Source organism: Spermophilus citellus (genome assembly GCF_964194105.1).
Source record: "Spermophilus citellus genome assembly, chromosome: 15".
Classification (NCBI taxonomy): domain Eukaryota; kingdom Metazoa; phylum Chordata; class Mammalia; order Rodentia; family Sciuridae; genus Spermophilus; species Spermophilus citellus.
Genome location: NC_138195.1, coordinates 60,437,090 through 60,461,543, shown reverse-complemented (window position 1 = coordinate 60,461,543; position 24,454 = coordinate 60,437,090). Strand labels below are relative to the sequence as shown.

The following is a 24,454-nucleotide window of genomic DNA, read 5'->3' as shown; positions in this document are numbered from 1 at the left end:
TTTCACACAGAAAAAGGTGGAGTATTTGATCTCTAGTAAAATTCAGATGGCAGCATCATGCATATATAGTAAATACATATAATCCTTCAAAGATGAAATAAAACATCAATCTAACAGACTATTTTTAAACTTCTCCACAGCGGTTACTCTTTCCAAAGTGGCAAGCCCATACTAGAATCTTCTACACTACACATTTACAATTTCCTAAGGGATTTCTTAATGCATTTATAAGCTAGTACTTGGTTTTGTTTGGCAGGATTTTTGTTTGTTTTAGGTTGTTGTTTTTTTTTTTTTTAATTTATTTTGAGAAGTCTTTTCTAATAATATCAGTCTAAAAATAAATGAAGGCAAAACACATTTTAGAACCATGGCAATACAAATGATAAAAATATTAAAATATGCTATCTTCATCAAATAATTTTTTTGGTTATTATGGTAAATAAGCTGCAGAAATAGCATACTAACTAACTTACTTATTTATAATGTCTAAATGGGGGTAAAATACATCCACTTACCATTTTCTCTTTTTATTAGCTCTTCTTTGGTTTTGATTAATTCTTCTTTGGTTTCAGCTAATTCAGCGTTAACTTGATTAAACTTTAGCTGCAAACAAGCAATAGCTTCCTGGGGATCAGCAAGAGATGCAATGTATAAGTGAGCGATTTCAGCCTGTTTCTTAATATCAGAGACATCATCTCGAAGAGAATCAATAATATCTTCAAGTCCTACATAATTATGTGCTTCCTAAAAACAGCAAAAACCACATGTCTAACATTAACACTGGGTTTCACCTTTACATGTATTACTATTTGACTTAGTCTTTTTTTCTTAATTATTTTTTTATTTATATGACAGCAGAAGGCATTACAATTCTGTTTACACATATAGCGTACAATTTTTCATATCTGGTTGTTGACTTAGTTTTAAAAACAGTAACCAATTATGAAAACTTTGAGTTCCATAATTCATTTTTATGACACATATTTCCTCATAAAAATGTCATTAACTGCATTAACACATAAAACAATTATGATTACCTAACTCAGGTAATTTCAATTACAAAATCAGTCTTTTTCAAAATGTTGTTTTAGAATAACCCAGGAAACAAATCCTTCATTTTCACAACTCACAACCCACCCCCATCCTACCATGTCCAACATAGTGGTTTGATAATATAGTGGTTTGAAAATAAGAGCCTGGACATCATTGTTCCAGGCCCTTGAATTAAGTAGAGGTTAGTAGGGATATGTTTGATCAATTTCAGCTTCAGAGGAAGCAGAAGAAAAGGGTAAATTATCCTTAAAAGTAGAGAATGGTGGTTACCTAAGAAAGTCAACCTTTTTACATATATATATATTTTTTTACATATATATTTTTTTAATCAGAGCAATGATCCCTAGTTGCTTCTCTTACACCTTCCTGAGGAGTATTCCATAATCAAACAAAAAACATTCTTATCTGCTGATAATCAATACAATGACTCAAGTAATAAAATGGAACATAGATTTAACAGATATAAATTCTTCCTAGTCCAAAAGCTAATAAAAAGTACTATACTTACATTCCTAATAAAACATGCCTAACTATAATAAAGCTATATTACAGCAAATACTGTTTTAGTTCTAAACTATATTAACAGTTCTCATCACTGATGTGGTTTGCTAAATCTTGGCACTAAAACCTCAATAGATTTTTAAAAAACTCCAAGTAACATACTTTAGTTTCAACTTCCATAACACAAACTCCATTCGTTGGTTCATCCTGGGTATCACATTTACCAATCAAATCCTTGAAGATAGCCAAACGACATTCAGCATTTTCTTCTAATAGCTCTCTTTCACGAAGGAGTGTTTCCCTTCATAACACAAATTAATCCCATTAAAAAACAAAAAGGCGATACTTTATATGCTTTAAATTTCTAAGGTCAAGTATATTACACATTAAAAGCAAATTTAAATAATCATGTGGGAATTAGTAACACCAGTTTTGAAACTTGCATAAAGAAAACTAAGGTATTTTTACATCTTTAAAATGTTTTTACATCTATTCCTATGAGAAAAACTGGCCTATGACTTTATGCTTTCCCATTTTAAAAAAGCAAGATTTTGTGGCTGGCCACGGTGGCACAATCCTATAATACCAGTGACTTGGGAGGCTGATGTAGGAGGATCAAAAGTTCTAGTCCAGCCAGAGCAATTTAGCAAGACCCTTAGGAACTTAGTAAGACCCTATATCTCAAAATTAAAAAAAAAAAAAAAAAAAAGTAAAGAAAAATAGGGCTGGGGATGTAGCTTAGTGGTAACACCCCACACACACCCTTCACCTCCTTAGGTTCAATCTCATGTACAAAAATAAAATAAAATCAATATTCTATGTTTATACAATGAATACATCTTCTATATACTGGAAAAGTTTCCATAAAAATCAGTATTCATTCTTCCTGGAACAATTAGTATATTCACTAGCAAAGCCATCTGGGTTAATAATTTCTCTGTGAGAAGGTTTGAACTTATAGGTTTATATTCTTTATAGGTCTAGAACTGTTAGGATGCTCTATTATCTTTCAATGGGTTATATTTTCTGAGGAATTTATGCAGTTTGTCTAAATTTTCAAACTGACAAAGTTGTACTTGTTCTCTTAATATCTGTAACATCTCTAATGATGCTTATTTTAAATTCCTCACATTGATCATTTTTACACCTTTTTTATCTCTTGATCAATCTTGCCAAGAATTACCAATTTAATTAGCCTTTTAAAATACCAACTTTTAACTTTGTAACAGAGTCTTCCTCATATTCTGGGCTTCACATGATCTTTTAATCTAACTTCCATGAGATTTATTAGTTCCTTGATTTAAGGCCTTTTCATTGTCTAATACATATGTTTAAGTTTCACAGCATAGCTAGATGAGTTTAAATATCCACTGAAAGTTCCTCTGTTTGCTGCTAATCTAAATCTAATCTAGTTATCTTTTCATCATGAAATCCTATCTTTAAACATTAAAATCAAAACAAATTTCTTCATTATCTCCATACTTTGAAGTTCACTGATACTTAGATACTTACTTTGGTGCAGCTAAGAGTGTGTATTCTGCAGTGATTTGTCCTATGTTATGTATAAGTCAAATAAAGTTTACTAGCCAGGTGCAATGGCACATGCCTGTAATCCCAGCAGCAAAGCAAGCCTTAACAACTTAGTGAGGCCCTAAGCAACTTAGTGAGAACCTACCTGTCTCAAAATAAAAAATAAAAAGGGCTAGGAAATCTGGCTCAGTGGCATTGGGTTCAATCCCCAATACTAAAAAGTCAATTAATTAATTAATTAATTAATTAAGTTTACTAATCATGGTGTTCAGGGGGAAAAAAAAACTCAGAAAACACCCATTATAAAACAAGAAAATACGTTTAAAAAACTAAACAAGTAAATAAAATTTTCACTTTTATGCTAAGTCATTAAAAAAATAACTTACTTAAAGTCAGCTTCCCGTTGAGCCCAATATTGAGTAAACTCCTGGGTAACTTCTTCTCGAATTTTAAATTCCATTGTTAGCTTTTCTTTTTTTTCACTTATTAGTCTTTTTTTCAAGTCTTCTATTAAATCCAAAAGTTTCTAAAACATTTAAATATTAAAATTCTTAGAAAAGAATAAGCATATCAAGAGAAAAACTTTCAAAATGTTCAAAGATAAAACTATTTTTATTTAGTCAATTATAAATATACATCCTTCTAATAGTGCTAATATTCTCACTGAAAACTGTACACTTGCAGGAATTCGTTAGTCTGAAAAATCAAGTGGACCTCTCTGCATTTCAGAAACAGATATATGGAAAAAAAAAAAAAGAAACGTATGATAACTCAAATGTCTGTGTAGCTGCACTAAGAGAAAAAGTCAAGATAAAATCTGAATATTTATTATCCTTCAGGAACTACATTGGAGAGTTCCATATTTGATTTCATTTAATCCATATGACCTTCTATTAGCTTGGTAGATCATCAGCATTTCACAGGAGGCAAAGGACTAGATCTATAATAAATGGGTTTGTTATATTGTGTACACGTACAAATATGTAATAATTAATTGCACCATTACATATATTTATAATGCACCAATTAAAAATTTAAATCAAGAAAAAAGTTTTTAAATAAAAAGTGTTCTGTCAAAGTCTAAAGCCCAAGTGCTAGACAGAACAAAGAAATTGCTAAAAATACTCACTTTCCAAACACAAAAAATGTTACAAATAATTATCTTCCTAGGTTTTTAAACTATCCAGATGTAAGTAACAACTCTGTAGCCTTTGAAAATACATATAATTATGTAATATGGACAGTGAACAAATAAAGTAGTCATCACTTAACATAGCAAGTATGGATTAATAAAATAAGTTAGAGGGGATAGGGTTGTGGCTCAGTGATAGAATCCTTGCCTAGCGTGCATGAGGCACTGGGTTCAATCCTCAGCACCATATAAAAATAAAATTTTGTATCTACCTAAAACTAAAAAATAAATATTAAAAAAATAAAATAAGTTACAGAATTCATTAAAACACCTGATACTCTTTTAAGGTTTATGATTAAATTTTCTCAGTAACAAATTAATCAAGTAATTCTCTTTAAGCTTATACATCTTTGATTGTCTCAACCATATATTTGAAAATAGTTCTACAGACATACTGACTTTGAAATTCTACTCCTAATCACTTTTAATGACAAATAATCACAAATAATGATATAGCCCAGTGTTTTAGCTATGACAACACTTATCCCACTGTTGGTGTTTGCAATAATTTAGTTTTGTTTAAAAAAGTGAACCCAATTCAAGAGCCAAACTTGAAGGATTAATTCAATTATGCTACTGTCATACACAAATACTATAAGTAGTAATAATGGCCTATATTAGTAGGTTATACTTTCCAATTTTTATTTTTGGTACTGGGGATTGAACCCACGGGTGCTTTTTTTTTTTAATACTGAGCGATATCTCAGCTCCCTCCCCACCTTTTTTTTGAGACAGGGTCTTGGTAAGTTGCCCATGCTGGCCACAAACTTGGGATCCTCCTGTCTCAACCTCCCGAGTTACTGGGATTACAGGTGTGACCACCACCTCTAGCCACTTTTTTGTTTTTGAGAATTGAACTCAGAGCCTCAAGCATGTTAGATAAACACTCTAACACTGAGATATATCCCCAGCCCAGCCATAACTTTTTTTGTTTTTTTACTTGCAGATGGACACAATATCTTTATTTTATTTATTTTTATGTGGTGCTAAGGATTGAACCCAGTGCCTCACACATGCTAGGCAAGTACTCTACCACTGAGCTACAACCCCAGCCCCACTTTTTTTTTTTTTTTTTTTTTTTTTTTTGGTGGTGTTGGGGATCGAACCCAGGGCCTTATGCATGCAAGGCAAGTACTCTACCAACTGAGCTATATCCCCATCCTCCCCACAACTTATTTTTCAATGAAGAAAGTCAGGTTACAAAACAGTAATGTATACCACTATTCGTATGAGTAGCAGATTAGAGATCTTGATGCATAATTTTCTTTAATCACATTCTGTCATAAATGTAATACTACTTTAAAATGTTTAAATAACCACACATTGCCTCACTATTTAAAACAATAAATAACATCTCTGAAAAAAATGTTAAGAATTAGAGAAAATTACACAAATGTAGATATACTTAGAGAAATTGTTTTGATAATTTCCAACAATTGTCAATGCTAGATTAGAAATGACTAAAGGAACGTAATACTCAAAAGTTATGTTCTAACTTAAGTTATAGATAAAAACAAAGTAGCTATAAAGGAAACATTCATATCACTGGAAAAATGTCAAGATGTATGGTATGATAGATTTTACCACCTCAATGTTAAATTTCTTGGGTATGAAAATGGTCTTGTCATCATGAGGAAAATGTCTACATTCTCCAGAAATACACAATGAAATGCTCAGTTGTAAGGTATCTTTATGGATGTATCTTATTTTCAAACTATAAGTAAACAAAATATGTGTATCTATATACTTAAAACAAATGGCAAATCCAAGTAAAAGGTAATAAGTATTTATTACATCAGTGTTTCTATGGGTTTGAAGTTTTTCAAAAAGTAAAATTAAGATACAAAAATTTTAGTGTATTCCTGAAAGAAAAATATTCAAGAGTGGCACACACCTGTAAACCCAAATACATGTACGGCTGAGGCAGAAGGATCATTTGAATCCAAGAGTTCACAGCCAGCCTAGGCAACATAGAGAGACCCCATCTCAAAAAAAAAAAAAAAAAAAAGCCCAGCATGGTGGCTCACACCTGTAATCCTAGCTACTGTAATCCCGGCTACTCAGGAAACTGAGGAAGGAGCATCACAATTTCAAGGTCATGAAGCCAATTTCGGGAGACACCCAACACTCCCCTGAGCCCATCTCAAAATTAAAAATTAAAAACTGGAGTGAGGATACAGCTCAGTGGTAAAGCACTCCTGGGTTCAATACCCAGCACCAAATTAAAAAAAAAAAAAAAAAAGAACCTAAATAAATAAAGGGAAGGGGAAGAGAGACTTCAGAATTGTTAAATACTAACTTCAGAAAAACAAGCCAAGCATAGAAATGAGTTCTTAATACATACTCTTTTTTCCTCATGGCTAATGAGAGCCTTGTCTTCCTCTAATGTTTTATCTAAATCTTCATCAATAAGTTCAGTTTCAACATTTTGTTTTTCTTCAGTTTTTTCTAGATCCTCAAGTAAATCTTCATCTTCAACCAGATCTTCTAGACTATTGTCCCAGGAAATGGTGGTTCTTTTTACATTTGATATTTTATTATCTAAATTTTTATCTAATGATACATCTTGAGAAGATTTGATGGGTCCAAAAGACTTCTCTTGAGAAGAATTCAAAACATCTGGAACACAAACCTGTTAAAATATCAATGTGACTTTTAAAAAGAAAAAAAGGAAGAATTATCCACTAAAAATTAATTTTATAAATTAAGTCAAATGACAACTTAAATGTTATAGCTCTGCAAACATAAAAAGAAATCAGCATCCATAAATGATGATTCTGTTTAGAAAAATCTACTTACACATGAAAACTACAGGTAAATCTACCTTTCTAAGATCTGAGCAGTATTTCTAGCAAAAGCCTTTCTGACTATCTAGTACTAAGTGAACCAGATGAACAGCAGAATAGACAATTAACTCCAAGAATACTCATTAATTTTAACTTATGCTTATAATTAATACTTATTACTAAAGGTGATTTTAGTTCTTATAGGACAACTTTAAATCTTTTCTCATGTCTTCATACTGGTTCACATATTTACATTTTTACTTTCAAGTATTTCCTAGGCTTAGAGTAATAAACGCAAAACATTTATTTCAAAGAAAATTGCTCATATTCCACTAGTAAGAGATGGATTCATAAATTTTGCAAAATCTGAATATATTTACCTTTTGTGCAAGAGCTGAGAACTTCAATACATTGAGTGTTTCATCATAGGCAAAACAACACTGGCTGATATTGACAATCATACATATTTTCCCTTTACCATTAAAAAAACTTTGAAAATAGTGGGTCAGTTTACTTTCCCGGAACGGCACATGTTGTTGAAACCTATGGAAATTTTTTCAAAAAATTATAAATTAAAATAAATCTCTTGAAGTCGGGTTTCTGATAAATTTTACAAAGAAATAACTAAGCTACCTACCATGGATATAAACTTTAGCTCAGTTCCATCAGTAATACTGTAATAGTTCTTCTGTGTTTTCTTTAAATACTACTAATAATAAGAGTACTAACAGTAATCAACTAGTCCAAAAGTAAATAAAATCACATTTAACTGAGTTATGTCCTCCAATATAGTCCTGCAATGGATGTCATAAAACACTTTTCTAGAAATGGTGAAGGTTCATTTACCATGGACTCATCTGAAAATGCTAATTAAAGCAAAAATCTATCATATCTTGTAGAACACAAACAATGCATTAGTAAGATCAAAGTGGCAAAATGATGCCAAGCCAGCGTCATGAAAAACTTACTATCTAAAAAGTATCTGCTATAAATATTTACTATCAAAAATACTGAGTTTACTTGATGAGTCCCTGGCATCAACTAACATTTTTTTTTATTTCTATCATTTTTTAAATCCAAGATCTCTTAAGCACTTTAATCATAAAGCATACATAAAAAGCAATTTTAAAAATAGTACTTTCTTAAAACACCAACGTTGAGTTTAAATAAAATACCTAACATACTATTTCAATACCACTTACTTGGACTTTTCACTGTTCTTCAAAACATTAATACACTTTCCCAGAGTCAATAAAGAAGTATTTATGTTCCCAGTCTCTCTTAACCTTTCACCTTCATTCTGTGTCTTTATGCTTCGTTCAGAACCAGCAAGATCACACAAAGACAATCTGAATTGATTTAGAAAACAAAGATTACTTTAAAATTCTTCAAAACAATTAAAAATAATTACAATTTAAAGAATGTCAACTTACTCACTAACTCGAATAACACGAGACATTTCAGGGTCTTCGATCTGTAATATTCTAATAGTAAATATGCTGTGACTAAAAGAAATATACAAAGATCAAATATTATTTTTCCACTTTTAATAATCAAATAATATATTTCCAATATTACCTTTCCATTTCTGCAGTCTAAATAAAAGAGATAAGAATTGCAAATGGACCTCTATTCATATTCTTGTATTAATGATAGTCCAACCAGGGCATTTTCCAAATAGTTACCATTTATGTCCACCCAGTGTTCCATACTTATATATCCACTAAAATCATCTTATCTTTTGCCTAGCTTTAAATCCCTCAAATCTCTTCCTTTGACATTCCAACTTCCACTAAGGAAGTAATTTATAATACTCAATTTTCTTGTGCAAAGATCACATTAGTTCAAATATTATATATAAAAAATCAGCTAATATTCTTCAAACACATAGCTAAAGCCAAACATATTTGAGTTTATACAGATTTATCTGAATCATATATCAAACCCCCCAGAACTGAGTATGAGACTATGGCTCTTAAGACAAAGTCTTTACCCTTAAGAGAAAAATCTGTTTTAAATAACTCACTTCTGAAACGTCTTTACTTTGTCTCCTACCCCCCATCACTTTCATCAAAAACATCTTTAACTCCTTGAAACATAGCCTAATGTAGTGTATATATAGTATTCATGGGGTAAGTGAGAAAAACAGAGAAAAGACCACCATTCTAGGCTACTCCAAAAATGAGCTAGGGTACTGACATAAAGAAAGAGTACAAAGATTTGGGAGGCTGAGGCAAGAAAACTGCAAATCAAGGACAGCCTCAATAAATTAGGGAGACCCTTAGCAAGATGCTGTCTCAAAATTTAAAGAGAACTGAGAATGTCATTTCAATGATAAAGAAACCCTGTTGGGGGGAAGAAGGAGGGAAGGCTGGGGTTTGGCTCCGTGGTAGAGAACTCGCCTAGCACATGTGAGGCCCTGGGTTTGATCCTCAGCACCACATAAAAATAATAAAATAAATGTGTTGTGTCCAACTATAACTAAAAAATAAATATTAAAAAAAAGAAAGAGGGCTGGGGTTGTGGCTCAGTGGTAGAGTGCTTGCCTAGCATGTGTGAGATACTGGGTTCGATTCTCAGCACCACATAAAAAAAAATAAATAAAGTCTCAACAACAACTAATAAAATATTTAAAAAAAAAAAAGAAACCTTGTTTGAAGTAAAAATGTTTTAGACTTCCTTCAAATTAGTAAATCTAATGTTAAGACAATATATAGTACTGATAATATTCTGTGTTTAGTGTTCTTCACTCTACTGAAGTCTTTTATGCTTATGAATTAGTTTAACATATCAGAGAACTTAATGCCCAATTTAATCTAAAATAAACTATATTTAAATTAGCACAGAATACTATGAGTCCTCAGGATTACTCCATAGGATTTATTCCTTACCTTCTACTGGAAGCATTGTTCAGTTTTGTGAAGGCAACACTCTGCTGCTTTATCCCCAGTTTTAAAAGTCTATATGCTTCTTTGGAATCAGACACTTGAATCCACTGAAGATCTTTAAGAAATAAAGAGGACACATAGCAATTTATGAAAACACAGGACCTGTCCTATAGTATGATCTCTTTGAAGGTATTTTTCCAGTGACATATAATGAAATCTTTCTTCTAACAATATATTCTACTTTGAGTCAACTCAGTTATTCCATATTCCTCAAGATAAATGTTTCAGAAGAGAGGATTATAATATTACATCATTTAAATTATACAAACATACAAAGTAAATGATCTTCAATAGAGTCTGCCAAAGGAAAAACTAAAAATAGGTAAATTCCTTAAATTTGACACTCAAGAGGGGAAAAAAGAAAGACAAAGCAGTACAGATGAAACCTACAAATTATATAGCCATGAAATATTACAGATTGTAATTCATTAGTGACTAATACAATCAAAATTTTTTGTCATTGGGGCTGGGGTTGGGGTTGTGGCTCAGCGGTAGAGCAGTCGCCTAACATGTGCAAAGCCCTGGGTTTGATCCTTAGCACCACATAAAAATAAATAAATAAAATAAAGGTATTGTGGCAACTACAACTAAAAACTATTAAAAATTTTTTTATCTTAACCAGAATTTTATAAAAATGAAACAAAACACAGAAAACATCACAGGGTATAACTGCAGTAAGATTAAGCATAATTAATGAAACTTCTGAATTCTGCATATATATACATATGGAAGTCATGGGTCATGATATTATTAATATGACTTTGTTACTGTAATGATTTTAAAAGATGTGAAAAATGTCACTATGGTATTAGTTACAAAATTTGGCCAATGTTACAAAGTAACATAACAGAATAAGATAAAAACACACCCAGCTTTTCCCATCACTAAGAACCCAATTAATGATACTCAAGCAAACACATCTAGACCTTTTTACATTCAAGTGTATCAAACACACCAAAACATACTTCCAAAACACAAAATTCTCTTATTTTCTTAATGGTAATAATGAGAAGAAAAATACTAATTTTGTTTGCTTTCCTGTAGTTATCACAGAGCCTAGGAGACAACTATGGAGCAATAAAATAAAAAGACTCATTAATATACCTTTTATAAAAGAATAACCCTTTACATCTTGGGAAAGTCGTAACATCTTTCTCTTTTGGAACTTTGATGATACAGGAACAAACAAGTCATAAATACATTCATTGTAAATTTCAAAAAAAGAAACCCACACAGAAAATTTTGTGTTATTATCCATATTCAAACTAGCTTGTTCACAATCTCTCATAGATTCTTCAAACTCTGGGACATTCAAAGAGTTTGTTAAACTTCCTACAAGATAACAGAAAAAAAGAGAAAAAAAAGATAAGCACAAAATTAATCATTGACTAAAACTGAGGGGAAAAAAACATATCATGACTACTGGACTTGAAAAAATAAGTATCCTTAATCTTTTGATCATCTACTTTCAATATTTTTTGAGCAGAGTTAGGAATAAATAATATCTGGAATAACTTTGGTTTCTTATCCTTCCATTTGTTTTCGAAAATATACTAATGAAGCAAAAACAAATTAAAGGCAGTCAGTATGGTAAACACAACTGTAATCTGAGTGATTCAAGAAGCTGAGACAGAAGGATCTCAAGTTCAAGCCACCTCAGCAACTTGGCAAGCCCCTTAGCAACTCAAAAAGACCTCAATTCAAAAAAAAAAGCTGGAGCTAGAGAATAACTCAATGGTAAAGTACCCCTAGGTCCAAGTAACACCCTCTCCCACAAAAAAGGGAGAAATTAAATGAAAAAACAAAGAAAACCCAGAGCATCTCTTGATGTCAATATTAAAGTTATAGCCAGTGAAAGGGATATCTATGAGAATTAATCTAAATCAAACTTTATAGTATCTGATAACTCAGTTATCATTTTTCAGGTATTGCTATGTCAACAATTAAATTAGTGGGAGTGATTTAAAACTTAAAATTTTGAGTATTGCATATAATCAAAAAACAAAAGGTAAGTTAGAAATAATATCTTACCATACGAAGTATCATAACTGTCATTATGCATAGCAACCTAAAAAAGAAAAATTTAAGAATTTAAAAGCAATTTTCATTAAGGTTAAATAACCAAGATATCAATTACCTACCCAAAAAGTCACTGACCAAACCACAACCTTTCATCCACTTTGTTCAGTGACGTGTTTATTAATTTTTTTCCTAATTTAAATAATACAGTCATACAATAAATTTAAGAAACTAAATAAAAGTATTAAAAAACATAATGTATAATCCCTGTAGACCAGAGACAATTACTACTATTAATATTTCTCACTATAACTAAAAATTACTTATAAACATTTGATAACTGTGTAACTAAAGATATAAAATAATTATTATTTATCATTAAACATTTTGGATTTAGATGTTTTACAAAATTTTGCAGGTAAAATACTATAATAAACATTTTTAATTATATTATAATAAACATTCTAATTATTTTCTTAGAATATACAGCTAAATGAAATTGTATAAAGTTCTGCTCTTAAACAACAAAAAGCAATTTGGCAGTGCTGAATTATCAGTTTTTTTTAGTTATATATGACAGTAGAATCCACTTTGATATAATTATACAAGCCTGGAATCCCATCATATACATCCAAATTGCTGCTTTTTCTTTCGATACCAGGGATTAAACTTGGGGTCCTCGACCATTGAGCCACATCCCCAACCCTATGTTGTATTTTATTTAGACACAGGGTCTCACTGAATTGCTTAGTGCCTCATCATTGCTGAGGCTAACTTTGAACTTGCAATCCTCCTGTCTCAGCCTCCTGAGTTGCTGGTATTACACGCATGCACCACATACACCCAGTTCCAAATTGCTTTTTATAAACATTTTACAATTAACGTATGAAAATTCATCTCTTTCAACATTTTAATCATTTCACGGACAAAATAAAAATTTGCCTTAACTGGATAACTTTTTAGAGAAATATTTTTCACTATTATTGATTTAAATTTTCTTTTTAAAATTATCCATGCATTATACACCACCCTCCATAATTTATTAAAATACTATTTTACTTTCAGAGACATACTCAAGGACAATAAACTCTGAATTCCACTGAGCAAAACATTTTTTTATTACCTTAAAATAAATCTGATTTCTAAATGTCATTTTTTTTCTTATGTTGCCTTAGGCACTCTAAGCAAGCACTCTACTGCTGAGCTATATCCCCAAACCAGCTTTTTGTAATTTTATTTTTTATTTTTTTTATTTAAGAGAGGTTCAGGCTGGTCTCAAACTTCTGGGCTCCAGTGATGACTCAGCCTCCCTAGTAACTGGGACTACAGGCATGTGCCATGGCCATTGTCTGACTCCTCTCAATGTTTGTTTGTATTTGCAGTGTTGAGTATTGAACCCAGGGCTTCGCACATGCTAGGCAAGTGCTCTACCACTAAGCTATATCACTAGCCCTCCTCTTAATGTTTTAAAGAACAAAATTTAGCTGGGCATGGTGGCACACACCTACATCCCAGCAGCTCAAGAGGCTGAGGCAGGAGAATCTCAAATTCAAAGCCAGCCCTGTCAGCAACCTAGTGAGGCCCCAAGCAACTTAGCAAGACCCAATGTCAAAAATAAAACATTAAGAAAAAAAGAAGGGTGGGGGTGCTGGGGATGTGAATCAGTGGTTAAGTAAAATGAAGAAGAAAATTCCATTAATATTTTGAAAATATTTATAAAAACTGCTAATAGTTCTTAACCATGAACAGGATAGATGTCTGAAAACATAACAAAAAAACCAGAAGGTACAAGTAGAATAGACAAGTATTGTGGGAGGCAGTCTCGCTGAATGACTGGCATTTTCCTTCCCATGATCGGAGAGGCTCTGTCAGTCACTTTCATAGTGACCTAATATTGCTCCATCCTCAAAGTAGCAGAAGGTGTCTTCAGACATAGGTGTGCCTTCCTGCAACCCTTTGGATCGAATTACACTCACCTGTCCTTGTAACCCTGACCTTTTTTGGGTGGAACGTTCTAAGAATGAGTATCCTCCCAATAAAAGCCCACTTCTGAATGTGCTTCATGACTTTCCTCACTTTCCCATTTAGAGAGCTAGAGGCCGAGAGTGGAGGAGCCATCCTGAAGCTTGATTTATAAGTAAAGTATATGTCTGTGTTTTATTTGATGTCCCAGGAAATTCACATGAGCAACCTTAAGTTCAGTTGCCTGCACTGGTCAGGGGCGGCAAATTATAACTTCATAAAAAAATTTTAAGTTTATATGGTACCTCCTTATATAAAATAACATCCTCTCGCGGCATATCTTATCTTTACTTTTCTATTAATTTATTGTTAATTTCTGCTATGGTCTGAAATGTTCCCACTAAATTCTGTTGAAATTCAACCCCCATTCTGAGGTATTAAGAGGTGACGCCTTTAACAGGTAATTAGGCCATGACAATTCATATGGATGAATCCTTTCATGGATCAATAGATTAACAGATCTTCTTAAGAGTGGATCTATCATAAAAGCCAGTTTAGCTCTTCCCTGTAGATACACCCCTCTTACCATGTGATGTCTTCAATCACCTCCAGACTCTACCAAATCCCCACCAGCAAGAAGGCTCTCACCAGATACAGCCCCTTGACCTTGAATCTTCCATTCTACAAAACGTGGACTCACTAACCCTTTATTCTTTACAAATGACCCAGTATAAGGTATTTAACTATAACAACTAAAAAACATAGCCTCCATGATGACAGCACTATTTGTCCTCAACAGTTGAGATGGGTGCAGTGGTGCACACCTGTAATCATAGCAATTTGGGAGGCTGAGGCAGGAAGATCAAAAGTTCAAAGCCAGCCTCAACAACTTAGCAAGACCCTGTCTCAAAATAATAAACTTAAAAAGGGCTGGAGATGAGGCTCAGTGATAAAGTACCCCTGGGTTCAATTCCCAGTACAAAAGAAAAAAAAAAATTAAAATACTGCTAGACCAAGTAAGTGCCTTAATAAAAACTTATTAAATAAATGAATGTTTAAAAAAAAAAAAAAAACAGTGGGAATTGTGTACAATGGCACACGCCTATAATTCCAGTAACTCAGGAGGCTAAGGCAGGAGGATCTCAAGTTTGGGGCCAGCTCAGCAATTTAGCAAGATTCTATCTCAAAATAAAAAATAAAAAGGGTTAGGGATGGAGTACTCCTCAGTTCAATTCCCAGTTCCACAACATATAATAAGTAGAAGAGATTTCTACAAGGAATATCTAAATATTTTTCTTAAAAAAGAAAAATCTGCCAGGCGCTGTGGCACACATCTGTAATCCCAGCAGCTCATGAGGCTGAGGCAGGAGGATCATGAGTTCAAAGCCAGCCTCAGCAAAAGCAAGGTGCTAAGCAACTCAGTGAGACTCTGTCTCTAAATAAAATACAAAATAGGGCTGAGGATGTGGCTCACTGGTTGAGTGTCCCCAAGTTCAATTCCCAGTACCCACTCTCAAAAAAAGAAAAACCCACCATGACCACAAAAAAGCTGAAAGATTTTATGTCATAATTTACATATTTTGCCTACTAAAATAATTCCATACCTCTTTAATTTGTCGAAGTAATGCACTTTTGATAGCAGCTTCTTCTTTCTCTTGGTCTGGTGACAACCGTAAGTATTCTCTGGATCTATGTGGTTTAATGTTCATCCTGGTATATAGTCTTTCCTGAAGACTATCAAATAGTATATTCAAAGTTCGAGGCAAAAAGCCAACATTTTCTTCTGTGCCTGTAAAAGAATGTTTGTGTTATTTTCTCTCAAACTAGTAGGAAAGAAGAAATTTTCCTAGACTACTAAAACTCCCTTTATGCTACCAATAAGCAATTTAAACAAAAATGAGAAAAATTGAAGGACTACTCTGTTTTCTATCATTTTGGTCTTCACTGTACTAACAGCATTTTATTGAATACTATTCTGATGGAAAATCTGAAATTTTACATTCAGACCAAGCCATAATATTAAGATTTACAATCACTCATAAAGCATAAAAGCAAAATGAAACATTAAGCTAAATGTCTCACTAGTAATTCAGGCTTAATTCCCTAAATCATATCAATCCTTTTTTATGAATTTTTACCATTGCTTTATTCTCTATCATATAAGTAAAGCAGTTTTACAAGTGATTAAATAAATATGAATTAAAAGCCATCAGCAATAAATGGTCAATATGTTATTACTATTAAAAATGGAGGGTTGGGGATGTAGCTCAGTGGTAGATTGCCTGCTTAGCAAACAAGAGGCCCTGGGTTCAATCCCCAGCACTACAAATACTAAATTATGGAGCAAACATATATTAGATGTTAAAAACATTAACTACCTATAGTTATGAAAATACTGAATGTTATTACTTCCTCCTTTCTAGCCAAAATAAGCAATACTTACCTTGAAATGTATATGTTTTTCCTGAATTGGTTAGCCCATATGTAAAAATCAGCCGACTCTGTCCTTTCAAAAGGTCTTTTGCTGGCTGCATAATACAACCCTGAAAGAATTCTTTCTGTGAAGTTTCAGGGCCAAAAACCTAAGACAGCATTTTTAAGAAAGTTCTTTTAGAAAATTCAAGTTAATATTCGCAATGGGTTCCACCCTATTTCTCATGTTTAAAATTTATAAAGATTGGTTTTATAAGATTTATTCTCAAAATAAAATAGATCATTTAATTACTATCAGCAAATTTGAGATAAAAATCTGACCCACTCAGCCAGTCATGTTTTCACATTAGTTTTATAAAGAACACTGCTGTAAATTAACTTTAAAAAAAAAAATTTAAGCCAAACACAGTGATGCTTGCCTGTAATCCCATCTGCTTGAGAGGCTAAGGCAGGAGGATTACAAATTTGAGGCCAGCTTCAGCAACTTAGCAAGGTCCTAAGCAACTTGGTGAGAACCTGTCTTAAAATAAAAAGGGTTGGATATGTAGCCTAGTGGTAAATTACCTCTGGGTTGAATTTCCAGTACCCATCCCCCGCAAAAAAAGTAGTTCATTAAGAATATTGGAGAATATTAGTTATTTATTCACTCCCAATTATATATTTATGGACCTGAAATTTGAGTCCTACTCGTAAGAAAAATTACTAGTACCAAACATCTAAGTTTCATAGGCAGAAAACATGTAGTTTATCATATATGTTATAGCTACTTAACCTAAGCTAAAGTTTCTCTTTAAGAAAAAAAGAACAGGGGATGGGAGCTGAGAGTTAGCTAAGTGGTGGAGAGTATGCTTTGTATGAATAAGGCCCTGGGTTTAATGAGTTTTATGCTCTGTCCCCCAAGAAAAACCTTCATTCTCACAGGGCATTTACCTTGGAAAAACTGAATTTCTGTGCCATCTGCCCAGAGCTTTTCTCACTTAACCGGCCAAGGAAGCTTTGAGGATCTTTAAGTAGGATGGTCTGTGAATTCAGAACATGGACACAACCCTACAACACATATCCAAAAGAAATAAGAGCAATGGCATTTTTCCGATTTACTGAAAGTAAAATTCAGTTAAATTCAACACAAACCTCAGACTCATGTTCTTTTTCTGACTGTGTGAATGGTCTTATTCGAAGACAAACCTGAAGATTACCGTTAGATTCCAAGCTGTTTGCCTAAAGGAAAACAAAATAATTATTTTAAACATAGGGAATATAGCTTTTCTGAAAACATCTTTTTTTTTTAGCAAATTGACAGTTAAAGAATAATCTGAGATTAGTTTCCAAGCAAATAGTCACTATTTTGTTTCTAACCTTTTTATATTAAATGTTATTACATTTTATTTATATAAAACACAACAAATCTTTTTTTGTCTGAGTGTGGTGCTGGAAATCGAATTCAGGGCCTTGTGCATGTGAGGCAAGCATTCTAACCGACTGAGCTATATTCCCAGCCCTCAACAAATCTATTTTTAAGAAAACAAGATTCACTCTCTTCTACCTCCTCTATCTTTGTGTTAAATTAGCAAAAAATCTGTTCTCTATAAAACCCTAATCTTTATGTCTAATACAAAGACTCTAAGTCATTGAAAATAGAACCCTAGAATAAATCACAAGTAATCAGAATATTCTATTAACATAAATGTTGGATTCCATCATTCAGAATTTTTTTACTATGTAATATTCTCTTCGCTTTCCTTGAGGAAGAAATGAGCTTACCTCATTTTCAAAAATAATTTAAAAGAAATGTCTTTAAAAGTACATTCTTAAATGTCCTTTTTAAAAAAGACAATCATTTGAAAAAAAGTTACCAAAACAAATATAAAAACCAGAAAGTCAAAATAACACTAAATCTATTGAAGAAATTTCATCCATTACCAAACAAAATAATTGCACACCCCCCACTACCATCACCACCACACACATACACAAATCTCTAGATCCTGGTAGTTCACTAATAATTATCTAAAACATTAAGGAAATAATCATACAAATTATACATAAACTTTTTAAGAAAATACAGGAAAACACCTCAACTAATTCTGAGTTTGACATATCCCGATACCATAATCTGATAAGGATATCTTCAGAAAAAATTACAGAATATACCATGTTAAGATAGATGCAGCCCAGTGCAGTGGTGCATGCCTGTAATCCCAGGGACTTGAGAGGCTGAGGCAAAGGATCATAAGTTCAAAGCCAGCCTCAGCAAATGTGAGATGCGAAGCAACTCAATGAGACCCTGACTTTAAATAAAATACAAAAAAGGCCTGGGAATGTGGCTCAGGGGTCAAGTGCACCCGAGTTCAATCTCTGGTACCAAAACCAAAACAAAACAAAAAAGATAGATGCAAAATTTCCCTAACAAAATGTTACCCAGTACATAAAACATGACAATATCTTATAGCCAAGAATAGTTTATCTTAGGAATATAATGTCAGTTTAAGCATTTAAAAATCAATTAGAACAAATTACCATGTTAGAAAATGAGAAATTTTAAAGATATAAAAAGCACTTGAAAAAATTCAACATCCAAACAGCATGTAAGTCTCAACAAAGCAGAATAGAAAGACACTTAGAAAAAAATCTACAGCTAACATCATACTTGTAAAAGACTAAATCTGAGTAACAAGACAAAAGATTTCTACTTCATCACTCTACTTCACACTGTACTAAAATAGTTCTAGCTCGTGATATCAGTAAAAATAAATAAGAAAGAAAACATATCCAAACTGAGAGACAAGAAATAAAATTGTTTACTCATAGACAACATGAACATCGGCCTACAAAATCTGACAAATAAAAAGCTACTAGAGGGCTGGGATTGTGGCTCAGTGGTAGAGCGCTCACCTAGCGCGCACGGGACCCGGGTTCGATTCTCAGCACCATATTAAAAATAAATAAATAAAAGCATTGTGTTATGTCCATCTACAAAAAAAGATTCTCTCTCTCTCAAAAAAAAAGCTACTAGAAAAATTAAATGAATTTAACAATGCAGCAAGACACAAATCAATATGCAAAATCAAATGTTTTTCTATCTAAACTGGGTAGTTACAAATTGATCTTAAGAAAGCAACACCATTCACAATAGTATCAAAAATTCCAAAATATTTATGGATAAATTGGAATAAGAAATGTAAAAGACCTATACACTAAAAACTACAAAACACTGATGAGAGAAATTAAAGGAGACCAAACTAAATGGAGATACACCTCGCTCATTGTTTGGTTGAGTCAATATTGTTAAGATAGTTTCCTCCAAAACTGATTCAATGCAATCTCAATCGAGTTTTCTGTTGTTCAGCAAGCTTTTTTAAAGAAATGGACAAATTCATCATTTTAAAATATAGAAATGAAAAGTACAGAGAGCCCAACAACTCTTGATATATTAAAAATTCGGAGGGCTAACACTACCTGATTTCAAGATTTATTTCGAAACCATACAGACAGTTTCTTACAGAAAGAATTACTCGCAATATAGGAATACCTCAGAGACATTGCAGATTCAGTTGCAGACCAACACAATAAAGCAAATATCAAAATAAAGTGAGACAAATATGCCATTTGTAAGTGAAATTATCAAAAAATGAAATTTTAAAAACATTTTTCCCAATTTAATTTTTTTTTTCCAAATGGTAACCAGGTTAGGGCAAGAAGGGTACTTATTAGGTTGTTAAGACCTAACTTGAAAAGAAACTTTTATGTATTTCTTTTAGACTTAAGTCTCCATGTACAACTTACTAAAATACAAGGTTGCTTCAAACCTAGAAAGTCTGGCAATTTCTGTTCTACTCACATGCACTCATTTCCCCTGAATCATGATACTCAACATAATATTTTCTTATATTTACTTGTACTTACCTCAGTGTTTGAAGCAACTAAGGAAAATTCATGAGATAGATCAAGCTTAATGCCATCAAAATTTATTCCGTAAGGCCTTGCAACTGGGTCAGCACTAAAAACATAAGATGGTCTAGGTACTCCATCTTGATTCGAATTAGATTCCATTCTGCAAGATAACTTTAGTAAGTCAGCATGCAAGCGACACAGGATTTAAAAAGTGTACAATCCAGCCAATTACTTCCCCACAAATAACTACATTTTACAGAGGGAAAACATTAAAGTGTTTCATTTCTAACAAGATAACCTAGGGAAAAGACAAAGGACCAAATTACATTTTCAGATTCTAAATCAAATAATATTGAACACAGCAAACACCCAGCCTATAGATAGATCCATCCAAAGAGATTTCTTGAATAATCTGTAGAAAAGAAAATCAAAGTTTAACTCTCCGCCTAAAATCCTCTCAGAAATCAAACAGCAAAGAGATTATACAGTGAATTATAATCTTTTATTATTTTAAGCTTTTTAGTGTCTTCTGTAGAATGTTACATATTTTGTTTTAGCACTTAAGAGCTAAACTCTGTTAGCTGGAAAATTTATTTTCAGTCTAATCCTTAAAAGTGTGCAGAAAAAGTTAAATAATGTATGCTAATGTATTTAAAACAGTACCTGGGTTGGGGTTATGGCTCAGTCATACAGTACTTGCCTGACGACCAGCATGTTGTTCTGGGTTCCATCCCCAGGACCCAATAAATAAATACATGCACAAACATATCAGGCATACCACAGGTCTTAAGCCGAACATGACATAATGCATCCTTAAAGTATTAAAATCGAATTAAACGCTAAGTCAGTAAACTTAAAGGTAAACATAAGGGCAACCTTAACTACAAAAAATGTCAACATTCAAAAGTTTACTAATATATACTACTTGCACAAGGAGAAAGCGAGGCCTCTGTTCGGTGATAAGAATATAAAACATCTACACCAGTGAATCACGAATTAGGGTTCCTGGTCGGAAAGGGTAGTAATGGGCATCCACAGCTGTTTATTTCTTCTACTTAGAACATGGGAAGCTTAGCTTTAAAGTCCAATTCAAATTTGTACTCATCCATTTACTTTAAATATAGCCCAAACAAGCATTTTTTTAGCCATGTTCAATCCAGCTGGTATGGCATTCTGAGCTAACTCCAGAGAGACCACGTCACCTGCATAACAAATTGCTCACTTCAGGGATTCGGGAAAGTTGGTTTGTCAAGAGGCCTTTTCCTCAACAAAAAAGCAACTACACTGACAACAACAACAACAACAAAATGCTAATTGCAAAGAAGTAATATCAATTTACTATGTGCCAGTAACGTTTCTAACACATTATCATTTAATCTTAACAACGGCCCTAAGTAGACACTTTAATTACCTCCTCTTAGCAGATGAGGAAAGTGGCCGGAAGAGAGAAAATAAATTGCCTTGCACCGCTCAGATGAAACTAGGTTTAAACCCTAAACCACAAAGCGTGGCTCAGCCCTCGCCGCGCCCCAAAACTGCAACCAGTTCCTGACTTAGGGGCGTCACGAGCCCCATCAGAAAATACTAACAATGCTACAGCCGTTTCCCAGCAGCTACACTAGCAGTGGGAGACTCCTCCTCGGCTCCCCCATCAGGGTCACCTTCTCACCTACAATATCGCCCAGACGCCCGACCTGCGAGCAGCAATGCGATGTTTTGGTTTTCAAATTCAAACAATGGCGGCCAGAGCACCGCTCTGAACGCTGGGAGTGGGCGGGGCTTCCGCAGCTCACTCGTGAGTGCCGCTGACAGCGCTGCGGATTCAGCGGCTCCCGGAAGAAGCTTTCAAATCTGAGGGCGGGACTTGGAGCACGAGGCGACCAATGGGCAGAGACCGGTTGGTGGGCGGCCGGGAGCCCAGGATGTGACTTCCCTCGGGGATCCTCGCGGCCGCTATAGGTCTCACTATCTGTTGGCTGGGACGCAGGTCTTGGATTCCATCCTTGAGACAAGAAAGACGTGGCGAAGGCCCGGAGGTGAGGCCTCTGCCGCCGCACTTATTCTTGCGGCTCCCCAGGGAGGGGCCGAAGAATGGCGGGCTAGTCACCTCCGGGTCCTGTCCCCTCGGGGCCGGAAAAGACTCCTGTTGTCGGAACCAGGGGTCACTTCCCTAGCTGCACTAGCCTACCTGTAGACAGCGGCCCTGACGGACCAAACACATTTTATGAGCATTTTCTTTCTTTTATTTTTTCAATATTTTTTTGGCTTTTCTGAGAGTTTAAATCAGCTACAGCTGCAAGGCGTTGTGCTGTTAGTCTTATCATAGGCATGGTCTTTGCATTGCCCAAAATGTAAGTGCCAGTGCATCCTTCTCTGCTTCTGTTAAAGTGGTCCTCTATTTGAGTGCGGTGCTCTACTATTACATTTATATGACAACTATTTACTTAGGCTGTCTCCTAACTCTACTTGATTTTAAAGAAAAATAACTGCTAACATAAATTGAGCGCTTACTTGTGCCATCGTGGTGCTAAACTTATAAAATGGATTGTCTCACTGATCCTGAGAACCCTTTGAGGTAGGTACTATTATCAGTCATCCCATTTTATAAATTTTGAGGAAACTTAAGTTCACAATGTTAAAGTAATGGGCTTAAAGGCAGATGGAGGGAGATTTAAATTAAGCTGAAGGATTTCAGGACACAGACACACTCTTATATATGGTCTTATTTTCAACTATTTTCCTTGCTTAAAAGCATTTTTAAACACAGTTTGAAGAGCTTACCATTTTTCTTCCATTGTCATAGGTCTCCCATCACCTACCATTGTTCTATTCAGTTTTCCTTCTTTCCCCACAAAATAGTCAAATTTGAGGTAAACCAATTGAGCTTGAAGTAGAGAACAGGATGCAGAACCAGGATGAAATAAGAACAAATAAATGTAGATGTAAAATGGAAGAAAATAGGGGAGATAGAGTAGAAACTTTTTTTTTTTTTTTTTTGGTCCAGGCTGGAATTTAAGTCTCTAATGGGCTCTATGTCATATTTTCTATTGCTCTTTCAGGCAAGTCTATCCCTGAATCCCAGCTTTCTATCATATCCCACAATGCTTTTTGCTAGTTGTCACTGATTCCCAGTTCTTAAACCCTCCAGTTGCTACATTTATTATTTGGGAAATATTTGTTTAAAATCTCTATGGTAGAGGGTGGAGACAGTGGAGAAGGGAAACAGACACTAACCCTCAAGGGAACTGCATTCTAATGGGAGAAAAAATCAAATGTGGATACAAAAAATTGAGAAATCACAGCTGTTTTGATTGATTAAAAGGAATATTCTTACAGCAATATGATTGTCACAGGGAAACCTGAGCAAATATTTCATCTGGATCTCCAAGGAACATTAGCATTTAACTTAGTAAGAAAAAGAAACAAACATTCCAGGCACAAGGGAAAGGAGGAACTGAAAATTAAGTGGATTTTCTGTCATCGTATTCCAACTCCCAGCAGTGTTCCACAGTTGAATGTTTCATCTACACAATTAAATGTTTCAGCCTTAAAACACTCTTCATTTGGTGTTGGGTTACCACTCTCCTTTTGTTTTTTTTTTTTTTTTTTTAGAGAGAGTGAGAGAGAGGGGGACAGAGAGAGAGAATTTTAATATTTATTTTTTAGTTTTCAGCAGACACAACATCTTTGTTTGTATGTGGTGCTGAGGATCGAACCCGGGCCGCACGCACGCCAGGCAAGCGCGCTACCGCTTGAGCCACATCCCCAACCCACCACTCTCCTTTTGTATTACTAACCTCACTAGCCATCTAAGTCTCCTTTTCTGTCTCTCCTACCCAACCTCTAAATTACGAATCCTCAGAACCTGAGGCCCTCTTTTGCTTCTCCACAGTTTTCTTCTTAGCAACCCTGTCAACCCAGGGTTTTAAATAGCATCTCTCTAGTTCTGACACCTGAATTCCTTATCCTCCCTAGGCCTCTCCTCAGAGATCCAACTAGAAAGAATTATTCTAGTACTTATTTAACATCTTTAATTGAATGTGTAACATATCCCTAACTTAACATGTTCAATGTGAGATCAATTTTTCATTACCAAACCCTCTTCTCCCTAATCTCCATCTTAGTAAATGACAGCACCA

At 33.9% G+C, this 24,454-nt stretch overlaps 2 protein-coding genes across 12 annotated transcripts in view; one reads left to right on the top strand and one right to left on the bottom strand.

The window, feature by feature from the left end:
• KIF20B (kinesin family member 20B) overlaps nucleotides 1–22,068 on the bottom strand; it is a 66,795-nt gene extending 44,727 nt beyond the window's left edge. For 4 of the 7 annotated variants that reach the window (XR_014018933.1, XM_081267531.1, XM_081267534.1 and 1 more), the window contains exons 1-16: nucleotides 21,985–22,068; nucleotides 20,328–20,475; nucleotides 17,556–17,642; nucleotides 17,355–17,471; nucleotides 16,435–16,573; nucleotides 15,596–15,780; nucleotides 12,042–12,078; nucleotides 11,115–11,342; nucleotides 9,954–10,065; nucleotides 8,496–8,567; nucleotides 8,265–8,411; nucleotides 7,443–7,605; nucleotides 6,621–6,908; nucleotides 3,471–3,610; nucleotides 1,717–1,855; nucleotides 516–744 (exon numbers count right to left, since the gene is read on the bottom strand). Coding sequence is in view for 6 of the 7 variants with exons in the window: in XM_081267531.1 (XP_081123657.1) it covers nucleotides 516–744; nucleotides 1,717–1,855; nucleotides 3,471–3,610; nucleotides 6,621–6,908; nucleotides 7,443–7,605; nucleotides 8,265–8,411; nucleotides 8,496–8,567; nucleotides 9,954–10,065; nucleotides 11,115–11,342; nucleotides 12,042–12,078; nucleotides 15,596–15,780; nucleotides 16,435–16,573; nucleotides 17,355–17,471; nucleotides 17,556–17,642; nucleotides 20,328–20,474 (2,230 nt within the window). In the remaining variant the exon portion in view is untranslated. Of the gene's footprint in view, nucleotides 1–515; nucleotides 745–1,716; nucleotides 1,856–3,470; nucleotides 3,611–6,620; nucleotides 6,909–7,442; nucleotides 7,606–8,264; nucleotides 8,412–8,495; nucleotides 8,568–9,953; nucleotides 10,066–11,114; nucleotides 11,343–12,041; nucleotides 12,079–15,595; nucleotides 15,781–16,434; nucleotides 16,574–17,354; nucleotides 17,472–17,555; nucleotides 17,643–20,327; nucleotides 20,476–21,726; nucleotides 21,960–21,984 lie in introns of those variants that run through there. The other 3 variants (XM_081267535.1, XM_081267536.1, XM_081267532.1) reach the window with 2 other exon arrangements.
• A 116-nt stretch (nucleotides 22,069–22,184) lies between these two features.
• Nucleotides 22,185–24,454, top strand: part of LOC308634122 (jerky protein-like) — a 51,560-nt gene continuing 49,290 nt past the window's right edge. For 3 of the 5 annotated variants that reach the window (XR_014018956.1, XR_014018957.1, XM_081267701.1), the window contains exon 1: nucleotides 22,185–22,351. The gene's annotated coding sequence lies outside the window, so the exon portion shown is untranslated. The other 2 variants (XM_081267702.1, XM_081267703.1) reach the window with 2 other exon arrangements.